This window comes from Aulonocara sp. 'chitande type north' Nkhata Bay, linkage group LG15, assembly GCF_057382095.1.
Source record: "Aulonocara sp. 'chitande type north' Nkhata Bay isolate Kocher_YH1m ecotype deep benthic linkage group LG15, A_spYH_male_GT1.1, whole genome shotgun sequence".
NCBI lineage: Eukaryota > Metazoa > Chordata > Actinopteri > Cichliformes > Cichlidae > Aulonocara > Aulonocara sp. 'chitande type north' Nkhata Bay.
The window spans coordinates 34,215,157-34,240,913 of NC_141358.1; the positions used below are offsets into that span (position 1 = coordinate 34,215,157).

The 25,757-nt window shown below is 41.3% G+C and overlaps 2 protein-coding genes across 2 annotated transcripts in view; one reads left to right on the forward strand and one right to left on the reverse strand.

Annotated features, from left to right (window-relative positions):
- ddhd1b (DDHD domain containing 1b) overlaps positions 1–12,781 on the reverse strand; it is a 32,025-nt gene extending 19,244 nt beyond the window's left edge. Inside the window, exons 1-6 of the mRNA XM_086263043.1 lie at positions 11,832–12,781; positions 9,625–9,801; positions 9,071–9,199; positions 6,963–7,110; positions 6,755–6,864; positions 1,114–1,220 (exon numbers count right to left, since the gene is read on the reverse strand). Coding sequence (XP_086119169.1) covers positions 1,114–1,220; positions 6,755–6,864; positions 6,963–7,110; positions 9,071–9,199; positions 9,625–9,801; positions 11,832–12,546 — 1,386 coding nt within the window. The 5' untranslated portion in view covers positions 12,547–12,781. The remainder of the gene's footprint in view (positions 1–1,113; positions 1,221–6,754; positions 6,865–6,962; positions 7,111–9,070; positions 9,200–9,624; positions 9,802–11,831) is intronic.
- A 4,214-nt stretch (positions 12,782–16,995) lies between these two features.
- cgrrf1 (cell growth regulator with ring finger domain 1) lies at positions 16,996–25,436 on the forward strand. Its single transcript, XM_086263045.1, has 6 exons — positions 16,996–17,233; positions 19,242–19,372; positions 21,138–21,315; positions 22,472–22,619; positions 23,025–23,132; positions 24,451–25,436. Exons 1-6 carry the CDS (start codon positions 17,130–17,132, stop codon positions 24,739–24,741), a joined length of 960 nt encoding a protein of 319 aa, XP_086119171.1. The 5' UTR covers positions 16,996–17,129; the 3' UTR covers positions 24,742–25,436.
- Positions 25,437–25,757: the final 321 nt, after the last annotated feature.

Below are 25,757 nucleotides of genomic sequence, written 5' to 3' on the forward strand. Positions count from 1 at the left end.
ACTACACAGGCGGAGCTTGTTGATGATATGAAGGCAGTCGGGACGACAGTCACGAAGGATTTCTCCATTAAGTACTAAGTCATGTTTTGCTTGGGGATCAAATTTATGTTTTTTGGTTGGCGTAGGATTTTTTGTTGATATCCTGTTTTTTTTCATTAAACGAACCTACCATCAAAATAAGAGACTGGTCATTTCTTTTTAAGTGTAAGTGTAACAACTTTGACTTACACTTTAACCTCAATAGCTCATCAGTTGGATCAGCCCACAATGGGCAATCTTTGCTCACCACGTGCATCAGTGAGACTTGCCTCCTCATGACCAAGTCGCTGGATCACCACCCATTCCTTCCTTTTGACCACTTTTGATTGATACTGACCACTGCAAACTAGGAACACCTCACAAGAGCAGCAGTTTTGGAGATGCCCATTTTCAGCTGTGAGGACAAAATGTTGAATTGCTCACTATTATATCCCACCCACTAACAGGTGCCATGAAGAAGATACAAGAGAAGAAGCATGAACTAAACCTCTTCTGAGAACATGCATTTGTATTTGCTTTAAACCAAAGGGCAATTTCTTTGATATATATATATATATATATATATATATATATATATATAGTAAAAGTTCAAAGACATTTGATAAGTCAGAGATTTCTGACTGGCAAAAGTACCTTCGCCAAGGTAAACAGACTGTTGCTGATTATTATGTAGACTTCTGAATCATAGCTGACTAGGCAGGCTGGGAAGAGAAAGACCCTCATTTTTACATGGATGAAGTAAAAATCTCAGAAGTGAATTCGCTGCCAAAGACTTTCTAATGTGTACTTGATTTATTGATACCTGAATGTGCATTAGGATCAGTGATCACATTCAGGTGCAGAGATGACTGCCAGACTCCCAGGATCCACCGACCTCCAAAAGTGCTTACCCAGATGCTCTTTCTCTGTAAGTTCTTTCTATCTAACATTTAGAGAACTCCTTGGGGTTAGTGTCTTGCCCAAGGATATTGGAGAAGACGAGGATTGAACAATCAACTTTCTGATTAGTAGGCTGCTCTACCACCTGAGCTACAGCTACACTGAATGTTGAAATGGTGGGGCTTTTTCACTCACCTCATCTCTGTACAGAGGACTTGTGTAGTACATGATGTCCATGGCACTGCTGTTCAACATGTCTCTTAGACCTCTAACCTTGTCTGGAGTGATGGAGTCCACTGTGTCTGTAGGAAGAACATCGAAATACATAAGACATAGTTGTCAGAAGTTCCCAGAGCAAAATGAATTACTTTTTAATGCTTCTGCATATACTTGAGTAGACATTATGATTCTGGCTTGCAATGTATAGATATGGCAAAACTCAGTAGTATTGTCCTTCTGTCCAACATGAATATTAGCGAGTAAACCACAACATGAAACCACTGACAGGTGAAGAGGATAGTACCATCATCAGCAAGTGTCAGGAACATTTTTCTCACCAGTGCTACTGACTTTTTCCTCCTTGTTTTGTAGCATTCAACAGTATGCTACAAAACTTCTCCTCTTTTGGTCCCTTTCGTTTGCTGCATTCATTTCTGTAGTTAAAAGTTGCTTTTGGGGGAAAAGTAAGTATGAGGAGGAAGTATAAGGATGATAGATGGATAGTTTTTCAGTGTCACTCTGAGAAAGAACGTTTCTAGTTTCAAAGATGTTGTGCAAATGGAAGAAAACAGTTGTTGTTTAATATGTACCCTGAAGGACGTATCCTGGTCAAAAAAGGTTCCTCACAGTGTTACTGGAGGCCAAGGTAATGCCATCCAGAGTAAGAATCTGGTTTCATATCCATATTTGTAAGCTGTTTAAGGCCAAGTGAATTCATCTCATGTAATAATAATGGATTGGATTTATATAGCGCTTTTCAAGGCACCCAAAGCGCTTTACAATACCACTATTCATTCACTCTCACATTCATACACTGGTGGAGGCAAGCTACAGTTGTAGCCGCAGCTGCCCTGGGGCAGACTGACAGAAGCGAGGCTGCCATATCGCGCCATCGGCCCCTCTGGCCAAGACCAGTAGGCAAGTAGGGTAAAGTGTCTTGCCCAGGGACACAACAACCAGGACAGAGAGCCCTGGGATCGAACCGGCGACCTTCCGGTTACAGATGCGATTCCCAACCCCCTGAGCCACGGTCGCCCACACTCATGTAAACAATAACGTGGCGCACAGCGTGACGTGAAAAAAGGCACATACCTTTGACATTGTGTGACGACCTCTGTACTCCTCGTCCACACGTAAATGCAAAAAAGGAGTTTTTAAAAATCTGTTTTCGGTGATTTGAAATGCCGTGTACGTGTGGACGAAAGGCCCAAACGCATAGAAACAGCTGCGTTTTCAAAAATACCCATGGAGGTGTGGACGAAGCGGTATTTGGGGGGGGCAGCAAAAAAAGTTTGGGAACCACTGAATTAGAGAATTAGAGGTATTTATGTCTTTAAGACATTCCTGCAGTTTAACTAATTGGTGTGTGTTATCTGGCTAGACAGAGTTGGGTGCCATCTGTATAGCAGTGAAAATGTACGCTATGCCTTCTGATGATATTGCCTAAGGAAGGCATGTATCATGTAAACAGAAATTGGTCCTAGCATTGAACCTTCTGGAACTCCATATTTGACCATAGACAGCTCACACAATTTTCACCACAAACTCATGAGCTGTGCTCTAAAACTTTTTAGTGAAGGACCTATATAAATTCAGCTAAATGCACTTTTTCTAGTTCATTTGATCCCTTACAGTACAGTCTTTTGGTAAATTATAGATAGATAGATAGATAGATAGATAGATAGATAGATAGATAGATAGATAGATAGATAGATAGATAGATAGATAGATAGATAGATAGATAGATAGATAGATAGATAGATAGATAGATAGATAGATAGATAGATAGATAGATAGATATCTGAGCGCTTTGTGTTTCCATCTGCTGACTAGCTTCATGGTGATGCTGATTTCCTTTTCTAGCAGGACTAAATGGTTTGCTGAATAAGTTCTTACTGAGGTTGATGGGCAAGGCAGCTTGTCCGACCTGAACCCCAGAAAGAATCAAAAACACAGATGAGCTATCAAAGCAATCTGGGCTTAACAGAGCTGATCACCTCTATGCCACGCTGCATCGACGCCATAAAGGATATTTCATGAGCTATAAGGTCATCATGGGCTGTAAGCTAATCATCAAAATAAAAAAAGGAAAAAGCTAAATATATATTACAATATTGTAATTCTTTATTTAGTTTTTGCACTAGTATTTAAAAATCTTAATAGAAATTCAGTTAAAGATCAGAATACAGAACAAAACACGAGGAGGATGGTAGATTTCTTTTCTTAAAAGTAATCCAGCATGGCACTAAATCACTCCCTGTAAAAAAGAATTTGTCACATTTCTTGTTATATTACTTTTGGATTACTCAGTAATATGCCCTGAAGTGCACTCTGACACAACGACCAGATAACAATATAAACCTGAGCTATAGTCTCCCATGCTGACACAAATCACTATCCTAATCAGGACATACATGTGCTCTTTTTCTTAGTCTTTACATAAAACCACAAAAACAACATCACAAAGCAGCTGAAAACCAGCTCAAAGGAATTCCCTCAGTGATTTTACTTTAGAATATATACGGACAGAAATGAAGTCTGCAATGCTGCAAGCCTGACTGCTCATCACCACTTTTGTTGACTGTTAAGGTTCAGGCTCTGGCTACATCCTGGTTCAGCATATGCTCAGCTTTAACATCACTCTGGATTCTTCTGTAGCTTTATGTCAGCATGCTGTTTGTGTAGACGTATGCAAAGAGCAAGAGTTGTATTGGTTTTGTCCCAGATGCAGTTTGCACTCTACCAGCGTACTTTTGCCTTTTTGTGCAATTAAAATCAAAGTAAAGTCCATATTTCCATTCCTCAGAAAAACATTGTTGTAATTTAGTCTGCCTCTGGTGTGGTATTGAGAAATTTTGAAAGTCTTTCACTGCATTACCTAATGTGGATAGTTGTTCAAGAGCCAAAGACCACTTGTGGAGAGCTACAGAAAGACCTGGAATCAGCAGGTACAATTGTTTTGAAGAAAACAGTAAGTAATGCACTCAACCGCCATGGACTGTATGCATGCATCTACTAGGATGATGAAGATAAAACGCCGGTGGATGTGTGATACTGAAAACAGGAAACTCTCAACTGTTTTCAGAGAAAGAAAATAATGGCTCAGCCAATCTGTTGACCTCAATCGCATTTAGAATCTATGGCGAGTACTAATGCTCTGAGTCCATAAAAGGGGCCCACAGAGCCTCAGAACCTGAAGACTATTTGTGTGGAAGAATTATCAAGCATCACACTGCACGCGACTAGTTTCTCCATACAGGAGGCATCTTGAAGCCGTCATCACCAACAAAAACTTTTGTACAAAGTGGTAATTGCATTTCGGTAAGCATGTTCAATACCTTTTTTTGGTGTCATTTCTCATTATTACACATTAACTACTTAATTTATATATAGATAAGATATTTTTATTGATGCCCATGGGGAAATTGACTTACAGCAGAAGACACCTGACATTCAAAAACACCACATAAAAAACAAACACATCACCTTAAAAAACATAAGCACACAATACATAGACACTTTGGCTTTCCTTATATCTTAGGGATGATTTTATACCACACCAACTTGGCAGCCTATGTGTTGCTTATGTTCAGAATTTTGATGGCTTGAGGAAAAAAAGATCATTTGGACGTATTTTCTGTGAACAAAGTGGGACAATAGCGCTGTGCAGATAATAATAATCCAATAATAGAAAAGGTAAGTGGATGCCTTACATCACTCACAATATTATTTGCTTTACTCCATGCCCAGTCCCTAAAAATGCTTTCTAAACTTGCAGTTTAGAAATGTAATAGCAATGCAGTTCCAGGCAACTTACTAGCTAGTATCACTGCCTTTCTAGTCATCTTTTTCTGTGCCTCAGAGACATTTTCCAAACCAACAAATAATACAAGAACTAAACACACTTTTAATAAAAGCCCAACAAAACATATGAAGCATTTTAATTATGTTTTATGGTCGAGCATAACGCCCAGACATTTGTATTCAGTCACACACTGGATCAGCTCTCCATTTAATTTAGGCTGGGATACTGGATTCCTCCTAAAATCTACTGGCATTTGGTCTTTGTGGTGTTGAGGACAAGATTTGCCCTCTCACACCATTTAATAAAATATTCAAGAACTGGCCCATCCTCCCCATCATACACGAGGCTCTCTAAAGCTGTATCATCTGCATAATTAATAAAAAGTCTGTTTTGAAAGGTGCTATTACAAGACTTGGTATACAGAATAAACAACAATGGAGATAAAACAAAGCCCTGATGGGAGCCTGTTGAAATGGTCAGTTTGTCAGAAAGTTGAGTTACCATTCTGACCAGCTGTGTTCTACTCCAAAGAAAATCAATAAGCAAAAATTCTTTTTCCAATTTATCTGCTAAAATAATCAGTAAGATTGTGTTGAAAGCAGAGGAAAAGTCCACAAATAAAATCTTGGCATGAGTCTTTGCTTTTTCCAGATGAGCATGTAGTAAGCAGCAAAATTAATACAGCATCTTCCACCCCTCTCTAGGGTTGATAAGAAAATAGCATGAGGTCTATAAGACCTTGAGTTTTCGATACCATGTACCTTTTCACCACATGTTCAAAACATTTTATGGCCAGAGATGTGGGTGCAACTGATCTGAAGTCTTTTGGGACCAAAGGTCTAGGGAACTTTGGAACAGGAACAGTTACTGACACTTTCCAGATATTTGGTATCGTATGACTGTTAAAAGAAAATCAAACAAAAAAAACTGAAAAATATTTTTCAAATACTCCCACAGACATTGTCAGGATCTGAACTTTTTGGGGGTTTACAGCCTCCGAAAACTTGCAATACTTTTGATTCTGTAATAAAGTCCAAGGGAGGAGTTGGTGAGGACGGCAACTCAACAGGACAGTCATTTCTGCTGCCACTATCAAAGCAGCAGAAAAGGGTGTTTAGTTGATTGGCCATCTCCAGACCCTCACTAACCTGCAGGTTGAGGGAAGCCTTCCCCCTACCTTGATGTGGGACATTTATCATGGGTTTGATACTCTGCCGCGCTTCTCTGGAATTACTAGATGTGTCACAGCACCCTCTAACTTTTGATTGTACTTTTAATTTGTCTCTGGAGGTCACTTCTGGCTATGTCATCATAGTCTTTAAAAGTCTTTTTCTTCATTTGTATAACCTTTACAAGTTTTGGATGGGACCACTAAATTCACACAGAAATGTATATAATCAGTCACCTGTTTGGTACAGTCATTAATGTTAGCACTTTTAAATACTTAGACATCTATGGTTTGATTTCTTTGCATGTGTGGATTAGATGGGTTGTTACCAACATCTAGTGAGAATTTTATGTCATTAGCGCCTCTAGAAATATAAATATATTTTACATAGAAAAACTGTGATGTGTTCAATGCTTATTTACCCACTGTATATGTTCAACATTTGACATAGAAAAAAAAAAGTGCTGAACAAAAATAAGATTCACTAAGTATTTATGCAAATTTTGATCCTGTTTTAGAAGATGAAACTCTGAGTCCGTTTAATGTAAAGTGTTGTAAGCAGGCTTTTCACACGTGCTGTAGCAGAAAAAAAACTGCATAATAAGCTTGCGAGCAATCCAAAACAAAAGTGTTGTAAAGCATACCTCCATCGAGACACAGTTTGGACCTCCACTCCACAGGAAGGAACTCTACATGCTCTGTGGTGCGATCTGAGAAGTGTTTCTCCTCCATCTTTCTGGCAGCATCTCTCATCCTATCCAGCAATTAAAAATAAATAAACTGTTACTTCCAAAATTACTCTAATTTTAATTTGTTATCTGTTCTTGCAATGGAAACACCATAATTTCTCACATGCTGGTGTTCCTGATAATGCGACCCTGGTCCATCTTCTGGCCAATGCCATGCACCACAAATACAATGTGTGTGGTTTCAGGTGGGGTGTCTTCAGGTGCAGCCTCTTCCACGTACCCTCGATGGAGACGTGTCCCACTGCTGGAGGCTGAGGACGTGAGAGACAGGTACAGGGCTGTGAAAAAAGTATTTGCTCTCTTCCTGTTTTTTTTAGTCCATCCAGCCATTCATCCATTTTCTTCTGCTTATCCAGGGCCAGGTCGCGGGGGACGCAGTTGAATGCCTTCTTCACATGTACTTCACATGTATACTGGTAGTCAAACTCCCATGCAACCTCAAATATCCTCAAAAGGATAGGGAGCTAGTCCAGTGTTACGTGAACAGGACAAAAACTGCATTGTCTCTCTTGTATCCGAACTTTGACTAATGGACGGACCCTACTTTCCAGCACCCCCCCTATAGTTGGAGCACCACTCTGGTCTGCCAATACAACGGTACCACTTGAGATCGCCACATGACATTGTAGAGGCGTGTCAACCAAGACAGCCTTACAACATCCAGAGCCTTCAGGAACTCAGGGTGAACCTCATTCGTCCCAGGGGCTCTACCACCAAGGAGCTCAGTAGCCTCACCCCCAGTGATGATTGAGTCATGCCCCTCATCTGCTTCCTCTATGGAAGACCTTCCAGTGTGATTAAGCAGGTCCTCAAAGTATTCCTTCCACTGCCTAACAATATCCTCGGTTGAAGTCAGCACACCACCCCATTATTCACCGTGTGGGTAAAGCACTGTTCTACCCCTCCTGACTCACATGACGGTTTGCCAGAACCACTTCAAGGCAGTCCAAAGTTTTTTTTCATGGCCTTACTAAACTCCTCCCTCACCCGAGTTTTTGATTTAGCCACTGCCTAAGCCACATTCCACTTGTCCTGCTGGGACCCATCGGCTGTCTCCAAAGTCCCACAGGCTAACCAAGCCGAGTAGAATTCCTCACCAATGGAGGTGCGGAACACGGTCCGTTCTGACTCAATGTCCCCAGTCTGTCAAAGGTGGGTGCTGAAAATCCCACATCAGCATTGAAGTCTCCCAGTAGCACAACAGAGTCCTTAGGTGGAGCACCCTTAAGAACACCACCCAGGAACTCCAAAAGGCCAAGTATTCTGAACTGTTGTTTGCCACATAAGCACAAACAACAGTCTTCATTCGTTCCCTGACGCAAAGGCATAGAGAACAAACACTTGCACTCACAAGGGAAAAATCCAACATACAGGCAGCAAGCCAATGAGATACCAAGATACCCAGCCCAGCCCACTCCCTCTCACCAAGGGCAACTCTAAACAGAGGCAGAGTCCAGTCCCTCTCAGGGAGACTAGTTCCAAAGCCCAAAAGAGTCAATTGAGGTGAGCCCGATTATATCTTGCCAGTTGCTCTCAACCTCATACACTAGCTCAGGCTCAATCCACCAGACAGGTGACATTCCATGTCGTGATCACCAGCCTCGGTAGCCAGGATTGTTTTAGTTTGCTGCACAAATGTTTAAGAACATAAAACAAATTCTAAAATATAACCTGAGTAAATAAAAAATCAGCTCAATATCACAAGCAGCACACAGGTCTGGTTACTGCCAGATATACTTAATTGCTTAAATATCGCTTACCTAATCATTTAACTCACTTAAATAGAATCTCTCTGACAAAGCGAACTAGGCAAAAAAAACACAATTTTGAATATCAAAACAGCAAGTCCACCTCTGAATGGCTGAAAAAAACAAAAAGAAAATTAAAGTTTTGGAGTGGCCTAATCAAAATCCAGACTTTTTTTTGTTGAAATTATGTTTAGTTTCATGACATATTTCAGCTCAGAAGGACACTAAAACATCCTCGTCTTTGCAGCAGCTGGAGTTCCTTGGTGACTACTACTGTCCTGTTTCCCTGATCCTGCATGGAATGTCAGCAGTACTCACCAGGTCAGCTTTGTGGGGTGCACCCCATTTCTCACCCAGTGACAGCTGGGATAGGCTCCAGGGTCAGATGACCCTGAATTGGATAAGCAGAAGAGGATGGATAGAATTCTTGGAATAGACAGAAAGTTTTAATCATCCTATATACCTTTAGAGAAGCCCAGTTTCTGAGTTACAGTACGTGCAATCTTCGAGGTGGTGGCATCGCTGTACAGATACACCTCATCCACACTGTGCCAGTCCACATGACTCCTGTTCAGCTTCAGACTGTGGCTAGCTGTGAGAAGTCACACTGTAATTAAGAGCAACTGACATAATTCATGCAGAATAATTAATTCACCAACTCCCATGACAGTATGCAGAATTGGAGTTAATTGGATCACTGCATTTTAAAATTTGTTACTTTTTGTTGATTATGAAAATATTTGACTTGTTATATATTCTTATTCCCATGGACAGATATAACTGCTGTGAAAACAGAATTTCCCAAATCTGGAAATATCTTATTTTATTACAGATTTTAGAATCAATAAACCCATGCATTATAGCATCACTTGACTTGTTTTGTGAACTTCCTGTAAAAGACCATTCTGGCCAACAGAGACACACATCTACAGACATGGTTGCAAACACTCATCTTCTTTGCCTGACACACACACAATGGCATCTCTCTGTCTTTCCTGTCTGTTTTAAATTCCCTACCGTCCTTGCTGTCCACTGTGGTGGTCACTGCCTCGATCTCATAGGTGTCCCTCATCTGTTGCCCCCGGAAGCGTAAAAGATGTTCCTGCTCAATCAGATCACTCTCATCCTCCTCCAGTGGAAGCCAAGTTCCATCAATGAACCACTGGCCCCTCATCACAGGAATTCGGTCTTGCTCTGTGGAACAACATGTGAAGTTTATAAAAACAAAAATTGTAATCTAAGACAGAATGTTGGATCCCAGTAACAGTAAAGATGAACTAATTTTGAAAACATCAAACACAAAATTTTAAATTAATCATATCTGTCAGTGTGTGTGTGTGTGTGTGTCTAATCTAAGAATACTAAGCAAATGTGTAATTATAGGTTCAATTTAGAATTGACCCAAATTAGTTCATTAATATATTAATATATACACTATCATTAAAAAGTTTAAGAACATCCCTACAGAGAAATTGCAAAGAAAGTCAAGGTGTACAGTACAGTTTCCTTCACCAACAAAAGGCACTCAGAAACTGGGGCAAACGCTGACAGGAAGAGGTCTGACAGACCTATAGCCACAACTGAATCAGAGGACAAGTTTCTGAGAGTTAACGGCTTGTGTGATAGTCGGCTCATGGGACAACAGCTTCAAGCACAGCTTAAGAGTGGTCATAGTAAGCAAGTATCACTTTCAACTGTGAAGAGAAGACTTTGAGCTGCCGGTTTGACAGGACGTGTTGCAGCAAGAAAGCCATTGCTAAGAAGTCAGAATAAGACAAAGAGGCCATGAAACACAGACATTGGACTACTGAAGACTGGAAGATGGTATTATGGACTGATGTGGAAGAGGAAGTGTGATGGTCTGGGGCTGTTTTGCTGGATCCAGACTGGTGACTTGTAATAATAATAATAATGGATTGCATTTATATAGTGCTTTTCGGGGTCCTCAAAGCACTTTACAATTCCACTATTCATTCACTCACACATTCACACACTGGTGGAGGCAAGCTACAGTTGTAGCCACAGCTGCCCTGGGGCAGACTGACAGAAGTGAGGCTGCCATATCGCACCATCGGCCCCTCTGGCCATCACCAGTAGGCGGCAGGTGAAGTGTCTTGCCCAAGGACACAACGACCAAGACTGTCCGAGCGGGGCTCGAACCGGCAACCTTCCGGTTACGTAGAGAATAAGAGGCACCCTGAACCAACACGGCTACCACAGCATTCTGCAGCACCATGTAATATCCACTGGTATGTGCCTAGTTGGTCAGGGGTTCATCCCACAGCAAGATAAAACACAAGCCCAAGACCAGACCAGACCAGGCCAGACCTACCTCAGAAAAAAGAACAAGATAGTAAGCTTGAAAATATGGAGTGGCACAGTCCAGACCTAAACTCCATCGAACTGGTTTGGGATGAACTGGACAGAAGACTGAAAGCAAAGCAACCTACAAGTACCCCACATTTATGGGAACTTGTGCAACAGATATGGGAACTTTATGGAAAAATATTTTATGTCTATTGTAGAAAGAATGTCCCGGGTTGGTCAGCTGTTATATCTGCCAAAGGGGGCTACTTTGATGAGTCAGAATAAATGTTAGTCTATAAATTTATTCCATGGTTTCTTTTTTTAACTCTAATTGCTTAATTGTACTATGCTTTCATTTCAGAGTGTAATGGGAGAATAAAGTGCATAACTTTATAAAAAACTAGAAAAATTGCAGTGTTCCAAACCTTTGACCAGTAGTGTGTATATATGTATTCCTGCTCTCTGCTCTACATCCCTGTAAAGTATCGCTATTGTGTTGGACAAAGTCTTGAGAAGTCTCCTTCTAATATGCGACTAATTGTGCGGAAACAACTGTATTATTGTCTCGTTTCAAAGAGCATGTCTAAAAACATGCTTGTTAAGTGAACTGGTAGTTGGAACGTGGCCACGGATGTGAGGCAGATAAAGCACTTAATGTGTACAGAATAAAGCGCTGTGTGAATGCATGGCTCAGTGTGGCTTTTGGTCTAAAGCACTTTGGGTGGTCAGTAAGACCATGACGATGTCAGTAACAGAGGACGTTTTTAAAGCAGCCTATTAGCTCAGTCCTCAGAGCTCAGAGGTGACAGAGTCAGCAGCAGCAGACGTTTCATTTTCTTAGAAGTGGTCAAAGATACTGACAGCAGAACACGTGCTAACAGTCCTAACAACAGCTATGTCATTACTGAGATGCTCACGGTTCCAATAAACAGGGTAGCATTCCTTTTCTTTGATATCCACTTCATAAAGGCCCCCTCTGACACACACTGCCTCCACGCTGGTGCCGCCGTTGTGGACCGGCTCTGTGATTTGCTCTGACACTGAGAGCTGTTGCACTGCCGGTTCCGCCCTGAAACTTGCACTGTCCACGGCCGAGCTTTCCGGCTGCAGCTCAGAGGACCCGGCTGTCTCCTTTTCGTCGGCTTCATTGGGATCCAGGGCCTTATCCTGGTTCTGGTCAACGAGCCGCCGGTAGATGATCTCGATTTTTAAAGAATCGTGTCCGACGAAAGGCTTCCACGTCCGTTTGTCCTCTTTGTAAAACCAGCGGACCTCCTCTGGCCCCAGCTCTGTAACGATGTCACCGCGGTGCCGGGAGCTGTTGGACCGGATGCGCTTTTTGGTTGTAAGGTTGCCATCGCTTTCGGTGTAGTTTGGCTCGAAATCCAGATAGGATGAGGCAGGATATTCAACCCGATCCAGGCCCAACATCATCCCATCCAAGGGCAGACGCGTGTCCAGTAAGCTGGACTGTGCCGACTCCTGGTCCCCATCACCGATGCTGTCCGCTAACACGCTGTCGTCAAAACCGGACACAAACACATCGTTTGCCATGTCCCACTCACTGCTGCTCACAGAGTTATTCTCGGAGCTCTGCTGCCGAATAGTCCCTTTTTCCTTTATACTGCTCATTTTTAGAGTCCACAGGAAAACTCACAGTGATGTCCTCCCAGCAGACCAGTGGACCCGATTAACGGTTTACTTTTCTGCACCTACTCACTGTCTTTCTTGCCATTATAGCTACACATTAAAGCTGAACAAAGTGAAGATAAATCCCTGCTTTCCTGGCCCCATTTGCATCCTCCTTTCTCTGATAATGGCTGGAATAAACACAATAAGCTATGATGGGATTCGCAGTCGCTCCCTAGTGTTAGGTAAAATACGAAAAGTGCAACTTCCTGTTCAAACGTTCAAAATAAACAGATTTTTCACAATAAGACGAAAATTGTAAACCCAACTAACGCGTGCGAGCAGGACGCACACGACGCGCGTGCGTCCTGCGCGCGGTGAACTTACACATCCAGCTACAGACCTTTAATTTGAAGATCAGTCTGTTTTTTCACTCGTTTATTCAAAATCAGGTCAAACAATCGTCTGACATTTCATCTTATACTGTTTAGAATTTTGCTAAACTGACTATTAATCTGTCGTCGTGTCAAAATTAAATTCCAAAACACAATTGTTTGTAATAGCAGGAATCGCACGGTGCATCCGGTTCAATTAAGTTTTATTTATCCCGCGCCAAATCACAACAACAGTCGCCTCAAGGATCGCTCGATCCAGAAAGTATTTACAGCGCTTCACTCGTACCAAATTTTGTAATGTTACAGCCTTATTCCGAAATGGATTCATGACAAAGTGAAATTCCAAGATTCCAGTGAGCGCAGTGACCTCTATCATCCAGAAATGGAGTCTTCCTAGAGTTGGCCAAGCTGACCTATTTGTTAACAGTGCTCACAACAATTTTTCGAGTATGCAAATATCTCATAAACAGAGAAGCCATGTGAAATAAATGGAACCCAAACTCCAGTCTCAAACAGTCAAACATCATGCCCCAGTCACACACAATATTACATCCATGAGGAAAGTTTATCAGCTGAACAGCACATGACATGCAGTTTCAGATTCTAGTTTCAGATTCTAGGATCAAATCTTTAGGTGACTCAGCCCCTGTTCATAATGTCATGCATAAAGTCCTGAAATTAATATTAATTATTCAATTAATATTCTGCTTTCACACTGGGTAAACAAACAAACAAACAAACAAACAAACAAAAACTTTCAGTTATTAATGGATGCTTACACAGCTACAATGTTCATTTACAACAGTGTCATATTTGCTATGTCCACCTCCAGACTGTCATAGAGCTTTGCACTGCTACAGATAGACAAGCACACACAAAATATAGTTGATAATAAGAGTGAGAAGGGACAATAATTTCACCCTAGTGCATGCGGATATCACTTTGTATTAGTTCTGATGGATTGTGCAACACGAAATCCCAAAGCAGTGCTACTGTGCACCTTTTTTTTTTTTTACAAAGAGTGTTGCATAGGTGCAATTTCAGGCCATTTTCTGAGTTGGCATCCTGAAAGAAATACTGACCAGGACACATCGTGTATGTCTCGCACATTAAAAGAACTGCGTGAATTATTGGGAATTACCTTTGAGAAAGTCAAGGTGTTAGACCTAAAGAAAGAAAACTGGAAGCAAGGTCCAAGACCAACTAAAATGAGATTTAATACATTCTGGACACTCTGAGGGCAAAGCTTCACATGTTAGGGGAGTAGAGGGCGGACGTTGCTGCATAACAACAGCGTTTTGCAGATGTATTCTCCCCTTATTCGGCTGTACCAATCTCCTGGAGCACCATTTGGAGACGGTTACCCTACAGGTTACCTGAGCATTAGGGACAATTTGTTCAAAGAAATTGTCTGAAATGCTAAAAATGTGAGTAATAGAAGAGTCACACAGTGCCTGGTGTAGCCCCGTAGTTCTTGTAGTAAGGAAACATGGATCTATCACAAGGTGAATGAGGTGTCACAGTTTGATGCATATCTGATGCTTCGGTCGACTGTGTGAAGACTCGCCTGATTCACCTGATTCACTCATATCCATGTGTATCAGGGTCGACGATGATGCTTGGTTGCATCGGGGCAGACAACAGGCTTGGCAGCTTCGTGACTACAAGATGGCTGCAAACAGACGGAACAATGACCTGTGGCATTTGTATAACCTGTATAACTGTGGTCACATACAACATTTGTGCCCAGAAATGCTTTAAAATGTTAATTGGTGTAATAAAGGTTCTCAAATAGAAATAAAAACAGGGTTTTTGCAGTATGGTGTGTGGACGTACTCTTTGTCTGAAGGTTGCTAAACTCTTGAGGGACACTTATTGCGAAACATAAATGGTGACTCAGGTCATGCCCTATGCCAGCTTTTCTTTTTGATTACTTCATTGTTCAGTAACTATCAATATGTGAAGGAGCTCTGATGGTAACAATGGAGCTCCAACTTCCAGCGAGAACATTACAGTCAGTCAAATTCAGACAGATCATTATTACAGTACAGTCGCAGAAACACTATTTTGCAGCCGATGACCTCGCAATTCTAACTTAACTACATCTCAGGCACACTTCCCATAATATTCGGCATAATTTGGAGTATTATCTGGAAGTGGAAAATTCAAAATGCGTCTAATCTCCATGTTATTGAATGCACTTATCAAAAATACAGCAGGATGTGGTACTCTGTTCTGCATTTCCTCCTGGTTGTTGTAATGAATAATCACATTGCTGGTTTAATGCAAACTTTGCAGCCGAGGTCCTAATCGATGCACTATCTTCTACATTGTTTTGGTATAAAGTTACCTAAGGGTTGACAGTGACAAAAATTTGGGAAGCACTGGACTTCCGAATTTTCACTTAGTATATTTATCTCACTTAAGAGCTCATCTGATATTTGAATCTCTGATTCTAATCGCAAGTCTTCAAGAGCCTCGTTTCTGGGTGTCAGCAAAAATGTTTAGTAAAAAGGCAATTTCAGACTGATCTATCTCCACATTCAAATGTAAAATAAAACTATTTCTAAAAATACACATACATAGAACGGTATTCTTTCTTTAATATTAACATTGTTTAAGTCACCAAACACGTTGTGCAGCATAATAAAGACACACATTGCTGTCCCGGACCAGCTGTTATATGAGAGATTGAGAGATGGTCTCATTTTTGTTTCTTTAATGTTGTCTAAAACACCATCATCAGTAAAAATCAATTACACATTCATCTGTATTTTGAATGGTGAAATCAGAGTCTGAAAGAGTAAACAGTGAAAAACATTTCAAACACGTAAAGAAAGGCTACACCATGTCAGAGGAAGCTACGATATCAAATGTATCAGCTACCGTTTCTTAGTCTTCAGCTTTGTACATATGTAAAACTGCATTAAGGTGCTATAATTCCCCTGTTATCAAAACGCTGACAAAAGAGGCATGAAAAATAACAAATCTTTGGCCAGGTAAAATTAACACCCTGCCTTATCATAAGCACAGCAGGACACCACCATCTGTTTTAATCAGCTCTGAATTGGCTTTGGTCATCACAGAGGCTTATCTCCCAGCGTGACCTTCTGAAATCCCCCTTTGTCTGACTGATTTGAAACATAAAACCTCTTCCTCAGAAGGCCGTAAAATCAGTTACGTTTCCCACTGGTCAGCTCAAAGCCATTCTCCCCGCTCTCTTGTTGGTCTAAGCGAGAGCCTGCCTATCCCATATTGCTTTATTGGTGATTCAGGGAGGAGCTCCCAGACAGCCAGTATCGTCAGGTGTGGACTTGAAGTTTGTGAGTTGGTGTGAAAAAGTCCCCCCCCCCCCCCCCCCCCCCCCCCGCTTCCTGATCTCATATTTTTTTGGTGTATTTTCCACATGTAAAAGTTTTAGATGATCAAACGAATTTAAATATTAGAGAAGGATAACACAGGTAAACACAAAATGCAGTATTCCATTATGATTTTTTTTGCTTCTACGGTTATAAATCACAGGGCCAGAACTCACTTTCTAAAAGTACTCTTATCCCTCCTTAGCATGAATGGAAAATGCAGTTAACATTTACATGATACGCGCAACTTTCTTGCTACTTTGTTGTTATTTTCGTGAATGGTCGGATGATCCGTCACAATGAATTATGGGGCGGCGTTTTCTCCTCCCCTTTCATAAAGGGTGGTCCAGTGTATCCTCTGCTAAAGGAAGTGCTGATGCTTCTTTCCTTAGTATTTGGAGAATATGAACAGCTCTTACTTACTATGACAGCCACAGAGATACTTCCGGGAGTGAAAGTTATCAGACTGTTTCAAATTATGGAAGAGGATTAAAGTCACTGGGGAAAAATAAAAGTGGGCACATCTTTTTTTCCAGAATTCTGAGAAAAAAAGTTAGGTTTCTGCCTTTTTTCTCAAATTTATTTTTTCAGACATTTTCTCAAATTTTTGTGATATTTCACTGCACACCAGTTGGTGGCGGTAATGCACCATTTTGCTGTTTGACAACCACCAATACAATACAATACAATACAAAACAAAAAAGAAGAAGAAGCTATTTCCGTGTTACGTCTCAGTGAGAACCTTGCTAAGCAAGATGGATTATTGGAATGAACCCAAGGTGTTATATGAGGTTTTTTAAATAAACACGCTTATTCTTGAAGCTGATGTGAAATGGCAGGGGTGTTTCTAGCCACACTCTACGAGTACTCTCCGCTCTTTTATATTAGTGTGGTGTCGCTTTGTTTCGTTGTAACCGCTGCTATGGTCCTCGGCTGGTAAGTTGTATTTAGCTAATATAGTTAGCCACACTTTGATATATAATTTACATTCGTTGTCACCACACAGGTACCCTTCGACTTTATATATTAACGACTTGAATGTGGCCTTCATGATATAACATAGCATGTAGGTCTGGCGCAGCGTGCTGTAACATGTCTATCAATCATTTTGCTTATTTTCTGTTGAACAAAATACTGCATTGACCTGTAATTAAAATAATCCAAACTATTTTTTACAGTCCATTAATTTTCACGGTTTCAGAACTAACTGGAGAAACTATCATAATTAAAAATCTGAGTTTAGTATCGTTCCCATTGATACTTTAATCATAATGTTTACAGTCACTAATGACTGCCTTAAGACTGGAACCGACGGGCAATAACAAATTTGATGATTTTTTTCCCTCGGTGATGCTGCCAGACAATCATAGCTTCTGCACTGAGCGATCAATCTGGGACTTCTGGGCTTTGTTATGATGTTTGTGTTCCGGTGATGGGTGTGAAAATGTTCTTACCACACTACCTGGCGTTATCCACGCTAGTGTACTCACCATTGCTTAAGTTTGGTTTCTGGGTCTCATCGGGGTGCACTTTAGGGCTGTGGGTATTATGAAGATTACTAGAACAACCTCACAAATGTGCACACACACACACAACGAGGTGAAAAAAATAATGGGCTAGTGATGTTTCAAAATAATATTCGTTGTCAGAGGCCTCGACCTGTAGATGATAGTAAATATGACATGTGACTCTAGTAGCGCGGCTTACCATTTAATTCTTTTCTGATCCCCCGCCCAAAGGAGAAAAAATAAATAAAATCAATGTACAGGAGTCTGGCGTGGTTGTCTTTACTGTCCAGGTGGGTTAATACCGAGTGCTGTGAGCAGTGATGTGTCAGCAGGGAGCACACCTCTATGGTCTTCCAGGTTTTCTGATTGCCACATGTAGTGAAGTTCTTACCTACAGTGACATCCTCTGTACACTGTGCAGTGTTGCTGGTTACTGTCTTCGCATACTCTTGGATGTTTATGTGGTCTCGCCGAGAGGCTTCACTCAGTGTGCCTAAAGTAGAAGTGCTAAGGCTGCATCCTCTGTTTGTCATTGGCTTTATGTGCTTCAGTGAGGTTTGTAAGCAGGTACAAGCATAATGGAAAGATGATCAGGTGGGGTCAGGGGGTTGCCTTGTATGTGTGTTGGTGGTTTGTGTACACCAAGAGTCCAGCATGTTCACCCCTCTGGTTTTAAAGTTGTTGTATTGCTTGAACTTGGGGAGCGCAGTCTTGAACCTGTTGTGGTTAAAATCCCCTCCAATCACTTCAAAGCTGCTAAAGTGTTTAGGTAGAAGCCCAACGTTGCTGTCGTGTAGGCCTCCAAGTGCCTAATTAGAAATAGCCTTAGCACTGGGAGCAGTGTACACAATGGCAGTGATAATAATGGTGAATGGCTGCCGTTTACTCTGAGGAACTCTGCCATCTGTCATTTTTTCTCCTTGACAATTGGTTTTTGTTCCTCTGAAGTTTTTGCTCACTACCTGAATTTCTTTCATTTTGCAACCTAATAATTGCCTGTTATTCTTGAATATGTTATTCTGTGAAATGGACATGCAACACTTAGAAACAATTCAGACGTTGTATCTGGTTAGCTGATGAAGAAATAACAAATTGCTCATATGACCTGCATTTGAAGCTCTAAAGATTTGGGTCTCTGTATAAAGGATTGTAATTCCTCAATGCATTATTTTTGTTCAATCCTTTTACAATAAAGTTCAGAATCTGCACTTGAGTTGGATTTTTGATTGTTGATAATTGGTTGTAGAAACATTTCCAGGCATAACTGTGTCATGTTCTAGACTACAGTCAACATAGTAGCAGTTCATTCAGAAGAGCATGTTTCTACACAGCCAGCCAGTGTGTGCACCCCTCTGCATTTAATCGAATCGGTTTAGATTTAAGCGAGAACACCACCAGACAGAGAGACTCTGCTTATTCTCGCCTCTTTTCTGTAGGTTTGGCTTTGACGTTCCAGTTATACTTCGCAGCTATGATGAGCAAGAGCCCAGCTTACCAGAGAAACAGATGGTTCAGGTGACCAATCCCTTCGCCCTGGAGTTGGGTTCTGGATCAGCAAGTGTTACCGGTGAGAACAGATGAGGAATGAAATAATGCTGTTACTGGAAAAAGGTATTTTTTGGCCCAAAAGTATTTGGGGATGTGAAACTTCCATGCCTGCATCCAGAAACATCTGTTAACCCTCATATTCTAGTGTGTTTCCAGAGGATGGTGTCCAGCTGGATGTACTAAATAGAAAAAACTGTAAATCTATTGACTGCCAAGAGAATGTTTCTGTGTAGTAGAGCAGGGCAATATGGCCAAAAATATTTATCACGATATATATTTGAAAATTTGCGATAACGATATAACTGACGATATAATTGATGCGAGACAAAATACAACTCCACAACATTACTAGCGCAAAAAGACAACCTATCATTTATTTTCACTTAAACAAGAAGCTGGTTTTTATGTACATTAAAGCTTTATAAAAATGTAACAGTGCAAATGCAAATTCCTTGCTGAAAGTTTAACCAAAAGGCATTTCCAGTAGAAATGGGCTGACATATCCTGAGCATAACCATGTATAATATCCACTGAAGTTAAAAAGAGGTGCTTTGCAACATTAAACTGCAGTGTGCAGTACGCATTTTTTGGACCATAAGGTGCACGGGATTATAAGGCACATTAAGCGAAACAAAGCAGTCAGATAAATCAAACTTTATTAAACTCATTCTTCTTGCTTCCTCCACTTCTGTACCATTGTTTCATTAATGTTGAATTCTCTGGCAGCTGCTCTATTCCCATGTTGTTGCAGTATATTAATGACTAACCTTTTATTGTGGATGGATTATCTCAGTTCTCCTGACTGAAGTTTGGTCCGTTTACAGTATCCTGCCATGCGATTGCATTTGTCTCTAACTATCAGGAACTTTAACGTTAACTTTTATAAGTGGAAAAGTGTTAGTGTTCGTCCTCCAGCTTCACTGTTTATGTTATGCTAACATAGCTGTGTCGCTAGCGATCACGTAGCACATCATTATATACCAGCTAGCCCAACTTCAGTAACCCTACAAATGTCACTGCTGTTTAGTTTCCTGTCTTCATTTATGTTGGACGTGATAGCAGAGCTGTACGTTTGAATTTTTTCAGAAATCTCTCAGTCAGAACATGCTATATCATGCTTAGGTAACTAGCGAAACTAGCGAGCTAACTTCCGCTAGCTTCCTCCTAACTTCTAACTCCGTTAAATGTAATAAATTTTGTTTTCATGGATGCCTGGAAGTTAAACTTCATAGTTACACCTGGTAAAGCAGCAATGCTGATCGTATTAAAGATGAAAGAATTTAGACAGTTTTTAACTCTCAGTGATGCTGCAGTGTTCATTTGACCTGAAGTATACGGGGTTTAGGACCCAGATTACTCCCAGATTTAAGAGCATCTTAGTCCGACAAATACGACAATAACGACGGCCGCTTGCATGTTCTGCAAAAAAATGTGCTTTGTCGTGTATCTGACGGACAAACACCAAACCAGTTCCACATCACTGAAGTTGCACCATTTTTACAAACCAATTCTGGTTCATCTGTTTCACTCAACAATCGGCCATGTGCGTATGAAAACAAAGGCACTGCGCATGCGCGTTTTACTCATATTCTATCGCGATACTTCATTTTCCTATCGTTGTCTAACATTATACCGGTATTACCGTGAACGGTATAATATGGCCCAGCCCTACTGTGTAGTCTATATAATTATCAATTTGATTTGTGGTCTGCTGTTCAATGGAAAGAACTCTAAATGGTGATGCTGTGGAACACTGAACCTTTTTCTGTTTTTGCTCTGTTCAGACGGTGTGCTGGTGAGACCTTGTTGTCTGGAGTCCTGTGTCCTGAGCTGTTTCTGGGGCTGTGAGGTCAGTACCCTACAAGGAGTGCTACATGCCCACCAGCATGGCATGATGCTCAGCACCCACCAGCATTTCCAGGAAGCCCTGAACCTCCACTACTATTATTGCCAGAAATTCCAGTATCCTATTTGTTGCTAACCAAGTATCTCAGTGGTATGCCTCTGTCAAACAGTTTAGACTTAATCTTTGACCTGTGAGATCTAAACTTGTGTTGTTCAGTCGAGCTGGAGTGTAGAAATTTCTTCTTTCTTTTTTCACACTGTGTGTCACTCCCCTCTTCCCTCACTCCTGAACGAAACCCAGAGACATCTAAACTCCCCTACTTGGGGCGTCAACTCGTCCTTGACCCAGCCTCAGATGGCCTCAGATTTAGAATGGGAGATTTCTATTCCTGCTATTTCAAACTCTGCTGTGAACCACTCTAGTGCAAGCTGGTGGCCACCACCACCTGACAAAGCCAACAGAACCACATCATCTAAAAAAAGCAGAGATGAGGATGAGGCTGAGGCTACCGAAGTGGAAGCCTTCCGGCACCTGAATATGCCTAGAACTTCTGTCCATAAAATTTATTATGAAGAGAATCAGTGACAAAGAGCTCTAGCGGAGTAAAACACCTACCAGAAATGAGTCCGACTTATTGCTGCAATGCTGCTCTAATGTTCTATGACCAGGACGAACGCCACACTGTTAAGATTCAACTAATGGACAAATTGTCCTTTCCAGTATCCTGGAAAAGACCTTCATAGGGAGACTAAGGAGTGTGATCCCCTGTAGTTGGAGCACACCGATGTTGCAGCAGCCAGCCTTGATAGCCGGGTATCCAATTGCTAGGGCCTGTGCCACTGCCCTCCACCTGAAACACATTGCACCTGACCCCAACACTGTGTCCTGGAGGGGGTGGGCGTGCCCATGTTGTCTTTTTGGGGCTCCTTTCTTTCTGCCCAGCTGGACCAAGTGGGCTAGGGTCCGGTCATCAAACACTTACAGCATAACAGCATAGTCCCTGAGATCACACAGTGGAGCTTGTTTCCGCTTGTAGGAACCTTTGAGGTCCATTCAGGTGATTGGCACTGGACTAATTGTTACATGTGGTCTGTTCACGTTCTTGTGCCAGTGGCAGCAAAGTTTGTGTTATTAGTCATCAGTCAAAGCAATCATTTCTAACATTTCCGCTCTTTGACTCATTGAGCTTCATGCTTCATGTCTGCCTTATGAAGGAAGACATGAAGCATGTCTTCATGTCTCCTGCCGTTAGTGTCTTTGACCTTCTCTCAGTATCAGCAGTGAAGATAGAGCGGAGCGGCACGCACAGATCCCCGCTGATCAGGGCATCACTGATTTTGGACCACTGCCAAGACAGCGCTACCCTCTCGTGGCTGTGCTGACCCTGGAAGAGGCACAAGAAAGACACGTGAACGACATTGTGAGTTTAATCATTTAATTTATTTATTTTATAAACATCTCCAGTTTGTCTTAAGGCTCTTTATACTGTGAGAAGGAAACCCACACAGGAAGGCCCCAACTGGGATTTGAACCAGGAACCTTCTTGCTGTGAAGCAACACTATACCATCTTGCCTTCACTCAGGGTAACAGTGTGGTCAAAATGAAGAGGGGCGTGGGGGTAGAGAAAGTGGGCAGTGCATCATGAGAACTCCCCGAGCAGTCTGATCTAACCCTAACGATGAGTTTTATCTAATAAGAAAACTTAAAGTGTGTCAAAGTGGGAGCAGCCGTCAGTCAGAGAACAGCAACACTCACAGTGAGTTAAAAAAATGCAGATTTACATGGTGAACTGGTAGAAGTGATTGTAAATGTTTTCTCTTTCAGGTGGCTAGTGTCATAGTTATTCATGTTCCTGATGACAAATACAAGCTTTCTGCACGGATTCTCTTCCAGTACCTCCTCACCTCACAAGGGAGCATGTACGAGTTAAAGGTTGGTCAATAATAATAATAATAATAATAATAATAATGCATTTGATTTCAAGGACACCATTAAATGTCAAAAATAACATAAAAGGTCCACTTCTTTGTACATTCTGATGTCAGTTTGATCAAACTGTCAGGACTTTGCTGTTATTTCTAGGTTGATGCTATTATTCTTATTAGTATTATTCCTTATACTGAGACCATTGTTATTCTGTCACTGACAAATTCAAAAACTGAGGTGAAGAATTGGCCAGAAAATGCATGAGAAGAACAAAACGGAATAGTTGTTGGCTTTGTTCAGTTATTTTTCACCCATGGTTTGAGAGGGGGTTGCGGTTATGACTTCATTTCCCACTGAAGCATAAATCCCAGTGACTCCTGGATTCTCCTGTGTCAGTGCAGCCAGCCAGCAATCAAGAAGCACTTGTGTTTAAAGGCCAAGAGTGAAAGTGGACAGTCTTTCCTTGGTTTTCACCATTAGAGTCATTGCTGCAGCCACGGCCAGCACAACAAAAAAGCAGCTTTTTTTATTTTACCAACAATACAAACAACAGGAGGTTGGTTACTATTATGTAGTGCCACATTATGGCTCTAAAAAGTTTGGGTTTAAACAGTTATTTCAAGGACAGTCTTAAATGTGACAGTTTTTTAGAGCAAGGCTCCATGTGGTAAATCAGGTTTCATTAATGCAGTGCTTCCTGCCTTCTGTAATGTGTGCTTTGAAGGAATATGTATCATGATGTAGTGGTGTGTCAGTCAGGAATGAAATGTGTCTCTTTGAAGTCAACAATGGGACTAAGAGCTTTTTTCTTTTTGTTTTAAGCAGTTACATTTATTTAGTTGTTTGATTGTCTTTTATTATTTCACTGTAAATAATTCAAAGTTTATAATCAGGGATTGTATGTTTTTTGGCAAACTGAGATGGATGTTTGTTTTTGTACTTTAATAAGTCATTATATATAATAAACATTAGTCATTAATTATAGACATCATTTTACTTAGTTAATTTTTTACCTAAACTTAACAAAACTTCTGACGAGCTGCTTAGAAACCAAAAGAGCAGGCTCTCTTAGTAGAGCTAGAATTCCCGTCACTTGCAGGATGAACACTCAGAGGAATTCACTGACTCTTCTTGCAGTTCTCACCCTGATGCAGATTACTGCAGATGCCTATCAGGCAGATCTTGTGGCTTTAGACTAGCAAAATGTTACATATTTTGTGTCGTCTCTGTCAGTGTCAATACACGTGTGAAAATCTCCAGTTTGCCAAGCACTTAGGGCCTTGTTACAGCAGTTTAAGAAAAACCTATCTCTTGTCTCTTGCAGCCTCTTTTCATGTCTGCTGACAGCGGGGGGATGTCTGGGTCTGCTGATTCGGGGCACACTTTCACACCCAGTGACACTCAGAGCGAGGATCAGATCCCAGTGATGGAGGAGGAGGACTGGTCAGAGGGGACGGAGGGCAGAGACTGTGTGGTGTGTCAGAATGCAGCAGTGAACAGGGTGCTGCTGCCCTGCAGACACGCCTGCATGTGTGACAGCTGCGTGTCCTTTTTCCAGCACTGCCCCATCTGTAGAGCCTTTGTCCAGGAGTCGTTTGCACTGACACAGCAATGACTGTCAGTGAACTGGTGAAGATGATAGAAGAGATGACTACAAGGATCTGTCGCCTGTGTGACAGGTGTTTTGGTTAGCAGCAGATCAGACCTGTCTGTGCTCCTTTAAGGTCTGGTGGCTTTCTTTAAAACATTCTCCAGGACTTTACAGCGTTACCCAACTTCTGCAGTGCTTCAGCTAGCCTCTGGGATAGTTTCCTTTCTACGAGAGTGACACTGCCTCCACCATACATGGAAGGATGTTCTCGGGTTGTTCTGCAGTACTTTTGTTACACTAAACAGTTCCTTATGTTCACTCAGTTCTTCCGCAAACAGGATATTGTGATGTTTTCTGGCTCCTCTTGCTGAAAGTGGCATCACTTTGACCGCTTATGATGTGGTTGTTACTCACAAAAGTAATCGATTAGATATTACTTGATAATCTTCCTAAAAGTAATACATTATATTACCTATATTCACCACTTTTGTGTTACTCCATAATTGTCTTATAGTTACCAGTTAATAATTTAAAACTACAGTCCTGCACAACATGCATACAAGCTGTGTTGTACTTTTGACATATGAACAGAAAAACAGCCCAGAGTGATGGCCGGGGTGATTCTATGGTAGAAACAGGTGGAAGTGGAAGCTACAAGGTTATTTTTGGCTTTGTTTTTCTTGTCCTTTAATTCAATAAAAAGATTGTCCAGACCTGCACTCATCAAAGCTGTCAATCTCTTCATTTTCCACCTCCCAGAAACGAGCTGATTCAGCTGACTGTAGTGTGAGCATGCAGGGTAAAAAAACAACAACCTGAGAGCCATTGCAATTTAAATAATAACATAATTGTAATAAATTACTAAACATGATGACTAAAAACATGGAAACTGGTTACAGTAACTTGTTACATAACTGCTTGCCAGAGTTTAGTTTCACTGTTGATGCTCATTAACTAAACTCTGGAACATTGTCCAGCTCCAACTTCCGAGTTCTGTGTCAAACTACACAGCAAAACTTTGATGCATTAGAAGGAACAGC

What these genes read in the sequence shown, in the direction of transcription:
- cgrrf1 (XM_086263045.1), top strand. Translation starts at nt 17,130, where the DNA reads ATGGCAGGGGTGTTTCTAGCCACACTCTACGAGTACTCTCCGCTCTTT. An exon ending in TATTATTGCCAGAAATTCCA is followed by an intron (nt 21,316 to 22,471) that starts GTATCCTATTTG and finishes ACCTTCTCTCAG; the next exon opens with TATCAGCAGTGAAGATAGAG. An exon ending in GGAGCATGTACGAGTTAAAG is followed by an intron (nt 23,133 to 24,450) that starts GTTGGTCAATAA and finishes TGTCTCTTGCAG; the next exon opens with CCTCTTTTCATGTCTGCTGA.